Consider the following 10,231-nt stretch of genomic DNA (forward strand, 5'->3'; position numbering starts at 1 on the left):
TTTTATGGAGCTAAAAAGGGAAAAAAAGGACCTTTATTCGCCTATTTAACTCATGACAGAATTTTCCTCTGGATGTATATTAATCACAGAGGCTGAGCATGACTTTTCTCAGAGACTGGACAAAAGTATTGGGACACATTGAATTCTAGTGTTTCATTGATTACAAGAGTTTGGGCCACAAAACAATAATGAAAAATGTCATAATGTAATTGTTCATTTTGCCAATATCAATGCAATTAACATTTTTATTTCATTTTTAGAGATAACTTAAGTGCTTAACTGGTTCATTTTGTTTTTCTTAAAATTACACGATTTTTGAAATCTTTCTTTCCATTATATGTGTTTTAATAGTAAATCTCTGGAATTTGTGTTATGTTCTGACCATAAATAATCATTTACAACCACAAATAACCATCTGGTTTCTTCAACTCTTATTCAGGAAGAAAAATCAGCCTTACAACTTATAAGAGCCTTAAAAGAAATATTGATTTTCTATCTTTTGTAACAGTTATTGAAATTGTTTGAAATGAACATTTTTACCATTACCATATTTAAAATCTAGAAGAATATGAAGTATTACACACTGTTGGTGTGACGTGTCCTAATATTCTTGTCACAAAAACACACTATCCTTTTCTACATAATTTCACATTGATTTTCCATAGTAACCACTGGGATCACATGTGCAGGGAATGTTTACATGAGAAGACAACTTATGGTTAACATTGCTCATTTTATCACCCACATCTTAATGGTAGTTTAGAAAAAGGTTACATTGGTGATTTCATCTTAGAGCTCATTTGGAATGGTTAAGACTGTGGTGAATGTACAATATGCTGTAGTATAAATACAATCGCGGAAAAAATTATTAGACCACCCTTGTTTTCTTCAATTTCTTGTTCACTTTAATGCTTGGTACAACTAAAGGTACATTTGTTTGGACAAATATAATGATAACAACAAAAATAGCTAATAAGAGTTTATTTTAAAAGCTGATATCTTGCCATTTTCCGTGTTTTCTTAATAATAACCAAAATCACTTAAGTTCTCACATCAATAGCTATGGCATTGTACTGACAAAAACAGTGGTTTTAGGCATTACATGTTTTCTTTTCTGTCTGTTTTAGTCACATGATACACACAGGAGTTAGTACTTGATTGCATAATCATTGTTTTTCATGACTTTTGATGGTCTAATATTTTTTTCTGCAACTGTATGTATAGACAGTAAACAGAATACGAAATTAAAATGTGTCTTCGGTATTCATTCATGTTTCATTACAACCCCAGTTCTATATTTGGAGCGCTGGTGTTAAATACAGACTGTATTTTTACATGGTGTTGCATTGCAGTACTAATGTGGGAAAACTCTGTGTGTGGGGAGTTGTAAATGGTTACCACAAGTGTCATAATTTTTTCTTTTTAGTGCTTACCAATGCAGGTCCGACCATCAGTGTGCATGCGAAAGCCTTCGCTGCACTCACAGTGGTATGAGCCCAGGGTGTTGACACATGTTTGCTGGCATCCTCCATTCAGCTCCTCACATTCATCTACATCTAAACACAAAAATGCACACAGTCATGTAAGATGAATCCTCATTAAAGCAGTCGTTCACACCAGACAAAAGAATCGCTTCAGCAAATGTTATAATATCAGACGTGTGGGAATGTTTGTGTGATTCTGACTATGTCACAGAGGTAATTTACAAGCAGAGTTGAAAGCCTCCATAAACGTCTGTCTGCTTTAGTCACATTGTTTGAACAACATCTCTGGTGCTCTGCTTAACTATGACAGATTTAGAACTTCATTCTGTGTGGGAAAATAATATTTATGCCTTCTTAATGAAATTCAGAAACAAGACATTCATTACATCTTGTACAGTGTCTCACATTCGGCTTCAAGGCAGTTTAATCATTTTGTCTGCAGCGAGGCAAAAAAATAAAAATGTAAATGAAAAACATATTTTTGTATTGAAGATTTAAATAGCTATAATTGTGTTATTTTGATCGTAAATTTCGTCATTGAGCCGTATTTTGTCTTGTGTGTTGTGTAGTCAAAGACATTAACTTCATCACACATGTTCTTACATCCGCTCATCAATAGCTGCGTAACACTACAATGACCTTGTACTCAGACACCTATGGGAACAAACACACATGTATAATGTATCTGGAGTGAATGATGAATGGCTGATCGTCTTGTACGTGCAGTAATATGCATGTAATCAATTTGTTTCATGCACAGCAGAGAATTCCTCAGCAGAAGGCTCAATGTGGCTGCATGTTCTCCAGACAAGAGCCAGAAGAGAACACAACACACCTGAACACTCCATTCAAGGACAATCTGGCTTTACTACACATCTGGACAACACATCATACATACTCCTAACCTCCTCCCGGTTGTCATCTCTAACTCACATGGGCTTTTTTGACCTGCACTAGTGATGACAGAGTAGATGTGTGCAGGAAGGGCAACATGGTGCTGCTTCTGTGAGTTAAACACGCAGAACATGTGGTTCAGTTTATTCCAGCATGCAATGCTACCATCACTCGGAGGTCAAAGCACTTTGAGAATAGTGCAAAAATTTGAAATAATTTCCAAATACTTCATTTAGCCTAAACTAAATTACTTCATGGGGGTTCTGAAATGAGCTGCTGGAACCAATAATGCAAACCATTAACTTTTAAGGATGATGATTTGGGTTAAGGTTAGGTACGTAATGGTTAGGGTTAGGGTAAGCCTCCGGGAAATTAAGTCGATAAAGTCTCCACAAGTGATGGAAACAGGGATGTGTATGTCATACTCTACACTCTCACCTCTAAAAAGCGGTTTCTGGCAGAGCTGTGGGAATAGCCCTCTCCATAGTGACCTCAAGACTATTTTAATTAGCATATAAAAGGAAGAGGGTTTTAAAAGTGGCTTTTCTTTATTATGATATAAGCAGAAAATGAATCAAAAAAATGTATATCCTTTAGTTCAATCTTTTTAACATTTACCCATTTACTAAAACAAGTGATTATTACAGATATATTACATATTCATGAAGTTTCGTGCCATTCAGGGCTCTTTTGTACTTAAACACATAGGCAGCGATTGTAGAGGATTTGTCAAGGTTAATATACTTATTGGTCTCCGCGTGTGAAAGGATTTCAATGAAGCATACAATGGCTGAGGTGATGTGTGTGTGCGAGTAAGGGTACTAGTGTTAAAGCTGGTGTCAAAGGTCAAAGAACAGGAGGTCTCGGTGGTATTGTGTGACACCGTCTGGCACTAAGCTGCTGCTGACCAAGCATCTGCAAGTAGACAAAGTAGCTATGAACAGCAAAAAGAAATCAACAGGTGGTCTTCAGCGGGACTGCAACAGAACTGAATAAGCTAAAAAAAAAGAGGAAAAAAAAGACAACACAAGGCATTTTCTATGATGGCAAAAAATGTAGATGTAGTACCATGTCTAATAGGATTTACTCTACACGATTTCTTTAGCAATTGGGATGACTGAATTTCTTTTGACTGCATCACAATCCCAAAAAAGGTAACAACAATTTAACAACAGCAGCACAGAGAGGTAATCTAAAGTCACTGTGTCATTTATCTGAGGTATTACAATGGGATAGTCAGGTTGAAAGTCTAAAACCAACAAACAACACTTTTCCACAGTTCAAAGCCAAGCTCAGTGTCTTTCCCCATAAATATGACCACACATACAATTCACACAATAAAACGTTTTAGAAGAACTTCACAGCTGCTGAAGCTGTTTCCGTTAGTCCTCTCCTGTGGTAAAAACTCTGAGACGCTAAATTATTACTGAGTGACAATATCCTGTCTTAAAGGCTAAAGGTCAGGGCCAGTTGTTCACACCTGTAGGGCCGAAGAACAAATGGATGTCGCTGTCTACTACCAACTCTGCATACTGCAGCCCAAAACGCATGGTGCAAAAGGTTATTAGAAACTGGTGCTGACTCTCTGTGGCACTACTCTTTTTAAAGCCTGGAGTCTAGACACTTGACCCCTTAATAGGCCAGTCTGGTATTTCTAATGACCTGAAATATCTGTGCAAAAAAAGGATCTCTAAACTGCACCAAAATGAACACATTATGCATAAGAACACTCGCAAAAATATTAACTTACATATCGATTAACAGACTAAAAATGAAGAAATTCATCAGGTGATTCTTTCTTTGTCGACCTATGCATGAATTGAAGGTACTCTGTGAGGTTACTGGTGCTGCAGAGCAGTACTCTGATGAGCAGAAAAAATACAGAAAAAATGTTTTATGATGTAGTAAATACATTCAATATGTTTGTTCGACCTTAAGGACACGTAACATAAACAGAACCATACCTCTTTAGGATGAAAACTCCACAGTATATCTTTAAGCTTGTAATTTAGCTCATTATGGTGTGTTACAGCACAGGCTCTTCTAAAAGCACTAAACAGATGTATGATTTATGACAAAGGAAGAAGCAGTGGAGAAGACTAAAAGGAATTCTATTAATCTATTTAGCAGGGTTTCCTAATAAATCAATTAAATTAAACTTACAGACAACTACAATGTTGCCAGTAAAGTGATGATTATAGCAATGCAACATTGCAAGTTACACTTCATCTATCAAGAATAAGTCACATTGGGACTGTGCAAAGATTGTACCCTACTGGTCATTGGTGATAAAGGAAATCAACAATATAATAGGAATGGACTTACCATTTGATTTTATCATGAATTACTTGGGAAACCTACCACATGAGATGAGGAAACCTGATGGATATCTTTTGTTAATATTATTAGCGGGGGCAAAAAAAAAAAGCCATAACTTGAAAATGGATGTGCGAAGATTCCCCAACACTTCTGGACTGGACAGATGTTGTGAATGAAATTTATGACATGGAAAAGGTTGACCTTCTCATTAAGACTCACTACTGACAAATGTAAAAACATTGGGGAAAAAATGGGAAGTTTATGTTAATCAAAGAAATCCTTGAAACTGTGTAATCTCATATATGCTTATTTTGACCTTTTTGCCTAATTTCTCCTGAACCTGTCTGTATTTTATTTGTCTAAAGGTTGAACCTAGGTCCTCTAACTGTTGTGGTCTGTTTTCGCTGTTTTTTGTTCTGTAAACTCTAAATTATTTTTGTATATAAAAATAAAGTATAAAAAAAGGAATAAGTCACATTGTTACAGTCATTTCATGAGAAGTAAAAATATTTTACTCCAACTGTATGGACAATATTATTATATGTATTAGCTTCTACTTGACAGACTGTGTGATGAATTTCCTCTTTTGCTTTGTACAGTTAAAGCATGCTACATTTTAAGCATTATGCATTCTGTTTTATCTGTGTTAACCCTTTTAGGGCACTCATAGAAGTACTCTGAAATTCAAAAATTCAGCCTTAGTGTGTTATTGGAGGACATAAGAAGACTTTATTACTTTTGTGAAATTTTTCATTTTTTGTCATGCAGAAAATCAAGGTCAGTTAAGTTACCATATTTGGTTCCTTGCCCGTAAGAAGCAAACTTTTTTTTTTTTTTTTTTTTTTTTTTTAAATCCCAGACGTATGTATAAAAAAATAGAAGAAAAATATATGTAATGTGGAAGGAACATGTATTTTAGAAAATTAAAACATCCCTTTTGGAACATTAGACCATCATAAGTGCTGATCCAGACCCCTGTCCACATCCACATTATCCCTTTGAACATCATTCCTTACATTAGTACCATTACTTCATGGTACCTAACAAAGCAGGTACACTCACTGTTCATGCAGAGATGGACCTTACAGACCCTGTAGACCACATTAGACTTGAGATTGGTGACTCACTGTTCTCACTGTAACTGTTGCTGTCACTGTCTTGTAACTAGGGCTGTAAGAAAATAATCGGTTCTGTAATATATTGCGATATTTCATTTCACAATACTGTATCGATATTTTTAGGTATTTATTCAGATGCAGATATTGTGGAGGTTCATTTTTGTTTTTTGTTTATATTTTATTTATTATTATTTAACATTCTTTTATTAAATAATGTTAGTTCCTTTGTTGGGATTGAGCAACAATAATGTTCTGATGTTAGTTATGAACTAATAGAACATGAACATTTGAACAGGATCTTAAACTGTAATGTCTGTAAAACATAATTTCAGTTTGAACACAGGAACATTTTGTGATATAGTATTAGATCCTGTTGGCATCAAATAAAAATGTGTTTAGTATTTATGCATATTTCTGGTGTGATTCAATTCTTCTAGGAAATAATCATTTAAAAAAAAGAGAACAAAAAAATTTGCCTTTTTAACAGTATCGTGATATATCGTGATATATCAAATCGTGATCCTAGTATTGGGATTTGCATTGTATCACCAGATTCTTGCCAATACACACCCTTACTTGTAATGTGCAGAACTGACTAAAAATAGTCACTTGACCAATAAAGGGTTAATAGCACATACCTTTTATACATTGTAAATTATTTCATGTTCCATATCTTGATAAAGGTGTGTACGTCTAGGTGTCTGTCTTACCATGACATGCTTTGCCGTCCGGCCCCAGTCTACTGCCCTCAGGACACTTGCAATAGTAGCTGCCAATGACGTTGCAAGCAGTACCCCTCGCAGCCGCCTTCATCCACTTCACATTCGTTAACATCTGAAAGAAAAGGATTAAAAAGGCCAGTTTTACTAACATAATGCACAGTCCACCAAACACTGCAACTCCATCGACTGTGAAGACAGAGTGGTTTTTAGCCTCTTTCAGCAAACTTTTCTCACTCTTTGCAGGGTTCCTTCCAGGGTTTGTTTTTTTTTTTTTTTTTTTTTTTTTTTTTGGTTTGCTTCAGAGTTTATTTTCTGTCATCACTTTTTACATCACCACCCTGCTGCCTTACAAAGCGATCCCTGCAACAGAACTGCTTTGATGTTGGTGAACTCTCACTGTTTCTAGTGAGTCTGTTGCCAATCTTTAAGGGCCAATGCAATGGAGAGAAAATAAAAGGAAAGATTTAAACTGTAACTTGCATCTTCCCACATGATGCAGAGGTTGATAATAGAAATTGCATACAGTGTATTTAGACAAAAAAAATAAAGTCTTTAGGTCATTATTTGATCAAACAGATGTAACGACTCAAACAGTAATCATTGTATATCTTTATCTGCTCACTCCAACTGATCCTAATGTTGAACCATGCATTCTCTAGAGCATAAGAACTGCTTTTCTCATGTTCATTCTTTTCTCTGAATGGTTTCTGAGTTTGTTTTGCTTTGATAGTTCTTTTATAATGATTCCTATCAGTGTGAGAACTGAAGAATACCTTTAAAAACAATGTATAGCCTCTTATACATGGAGCAGCGTTAATGGTGTTGTATAATCAGTGTGTGGCGTATGAGACTTGAAGTTGTATGTTCACATTAGACTAACCTCTGGGTAAGACTTTTTGGTATAACTTTCCCTGATTTCAAGGTTTATTATGGGGTAAACAAAACTTCCTTAAACGACAAAATATATTGTTTAAAGCCTAAAGATTAGAATTCAGAGTATGTTACTGGACACTCAAATGATGCTCAGTGACTAGTTTTTTCACATAACAAGAGATATCAGTGAAGATTTTCATTCTTAACCTCAAAAAAGAGACACAACACTATATTTAACAAATGGTGCCAGGCACAACAAACCCCGCCCCTTGCATATATTTCACCCATTATACATAAAAATTCCTAAAAAAAATTTAACTTTGACCTACTGTTCCTAAAATGTAATGAGATCCATTCTGAGTCACTGGCAATCTATAAACTAAATTTGGTATGAATTCAACCAATAGTTTTGCTGCTACAGACATGTGAAATTTCACCTATTATGAGAAAATGGAGGAAAAAAAAAAAGATTTAAAAAGGTCATTAAAATTGAAACTTTGACCTACTTTTCCCAAAGTGTAACCACATCTATTCTGGGGCACTGACAATCTATAAACTACAGTCGGTATGAATTTATCGAATAGGTTTGATGCTACAGATATTTGAAATTTTACCCATTACAAGTAAATAGGGAAAAAAAAAAAGATTTTAAAAAATTCATTAAAAAAAATTGTAACTTTGACCTACTTTTCCCAAAATGTAATGAAATCTATTCTGTGTCACCAGTAATCTATAAACCAAATTTGGTATGAATTCAACCAGTAGTTTTGCTGCTAGAGTGTTATCAATCAAACAAATAAAGAAGCAAACAAACAAACCAAACCAACACCAATACCCATTGCTTCCCCTTCAGGGGGCAAGGTAATAACAAAAATGTTTCCATTAACTGTATTCTGATTATCCTAAAACCTGACTAAAATGTTGCAATTGCTATTGTTTTCCACATAGCAGCGACACAGCCAAACTTTCACAGATCACACAGAAGATGGTGACAGTGAATGCATCACTGTGCACACCCCCTGTCGAAGCGGAACATAACAGAGGAAAAGGAAAAGTTATTTAGTGCCTTGTTTCCATCTGTAAAAAGATTTAATGGGACGACTCAGCTGGGTTTATCTTTAAATAACAGGAAATTTAACAAGCATAACTTGCAGAAAGTATTTGGAAACACAGAGATAGAGGAGACAGAGAGAAGAAGGAACTTGTTTTACAGTCATACAGCTTTTGGCAGCTTAAGAGAACAGGACAGATTGATACCTGTCCATATAATGAAGCATTTATACTGTAACGTTTCCCCATTTCGGCCCTTCTCTTATAAAAAAGGAAGTGCTTGTAATCATTACTGAGCTTGTAATTAAGTCAACATTTGTTTACGTTTTGTGTTCACAGCTGTGTAGTCGTTCATCATCCCATTCCCCAAATCCCTTGGGGTTTAGGTATTTATGCAAAGGTTAATCTACAGCACATACTATTAAATATGCTGCCAAAAAGTAAAAGCACAGAAAACCAAATTGTGTTCCAAGACCCCTTCGGTGAAATAAAATCTGAAAACAATTCTTGTATTGCATGCTAAGTAGCCACAGGACATTGCCAGTTCTCATAGCGCTGGTCCCTTTAGTGACTACGACTTTGTGCACTGCATTTTATCTTCTTTTCTAGTGAAGTCAGGAGAGGACATTTTTGATGTGAGATAACTCAGCCAGGATTATAAACAGACAGCTGGGGATGAAACATTCCTCCTGTATCACAGATCCCGATGTGTGCATAAGAAAAATATTTTTAAAAAGCTGATATAATGATATAAAACCTCTGTAATCTATTACAAGAAGATTTTCTCCAGCTCACTATGTGAGATCAGAGGTCAGATAAGTATAAATGAAGGAATGCAGTAGGAGTCTGGACTAACATATTATTATAACCACATGTATTTTCTGTTCTGTGACTAAGGAGCAGCAGTAAAAGTAAATAAGCTTAAGAGATATTAATGGATTATTTCTTGATTCTCACATTTCAGTGTCATGTATAGTATGGCTATAAAAACACAGTAGGTAGTACAGTAGAATATCTGGGAATAGAAGATGCCCCAATTTTTTTTTTTTTTTTTTTTTTTCAGGGATTAGAAACAAACCATAGACAGAGGACCCAGGATATCACCCTTTGGTTTCTGAACTGCCATTTTGAAGCTGATTGTTTGTGTTCAATTGTTGGCTTTTTGGAGCCACAAGTGATCATATTTGGACAAAATTGGTGGAGAGGTGGGAGGCCGAGGGTCAGAGATGAGCTAATGCTAATTAACTTCAAAAAGCACCGTGTACTAATGTGTTTGGAATGTATTAACACAACCATAGTCGAAATGTCTGTCAGTTAAAATGGTATTTTATCAAAAAAACAGCGACTCTGAAAGTGTGACTCGGCAGGTGAGGGGGCTGTGATACAAACCTGTCAGTCCAAGCCCTGCAGCAGACATCAAGGCCCGTCATTGTTAAATACTTATGAAAAATTGTAGGTAATTTGATCTGACGTACAATTCAACAAGACCTCAGAAACTAAGGATGGGTCGCCACATTTATTTTTCAGGCCACACCCACACTTGGTTTCTAAGGGCATGCAGGTATTTTGCTAGGTCATCTGAAGTGACAAAGTGACAGAGTCAAATTTCCACAAAAAAAGGCAGAAGTCTTCAGTTTAAGGCTATTGTATTCCAAAATTACTAATATCTCCCAAAATACTGGTCCTATCAACTTGGCGAGATATTTAATGTGGAGATGGGATTATTCCACAACTGTAGGTACCAAATTGGCCAAATAAAAACATCTCAATT

General features: G+C 35.5%; 1 protein-coding gene across 1 annotated transcript in view; it reads right to left on the bottom strand.

Moving 5' to 3' along the window:
• egfem1 (EGF-like and EMI domain containing 1) overlaps positions 1–6,635 on the bottom strand; it is a 48,440-nt gene extending 41,805 nt beyond the window's left edge. Inside the window, exons 1-2 of the mRNA XM_030153177.1 lie at positions 6,526–6,635; positions 1,434–1,556 (exon numbers count right to left, since the gene is read on the bottom strand). Coding sequence (XP_030009037.1) covers positions 1,434–1,556; positions 6,526–6,628 — 226 coding nt within the window. The 5' untranslated portion in view covers positions 6,629–6,635. The remainder of the gene's footprint in view (positions 1–1,433; positions 1,557–6,525) is intronic.
• Positions 6,636–10,231: the final 3,596 nt, after the last annotated feature.

Source organism: Sphaeramia orbicularis, chromosome 13, assembly GCF_902148855.1.
Source record: "Sphaeramia orbicularis chromosome 13, fSphaOr1.1, whole genome shotgun sequence".
NCBI lineage: Eukaryota > Metazoa > Chordata > Actinopteri > Kurtiformes > Apogonidae > Sphaeramia > Sphaeramia orbicularis.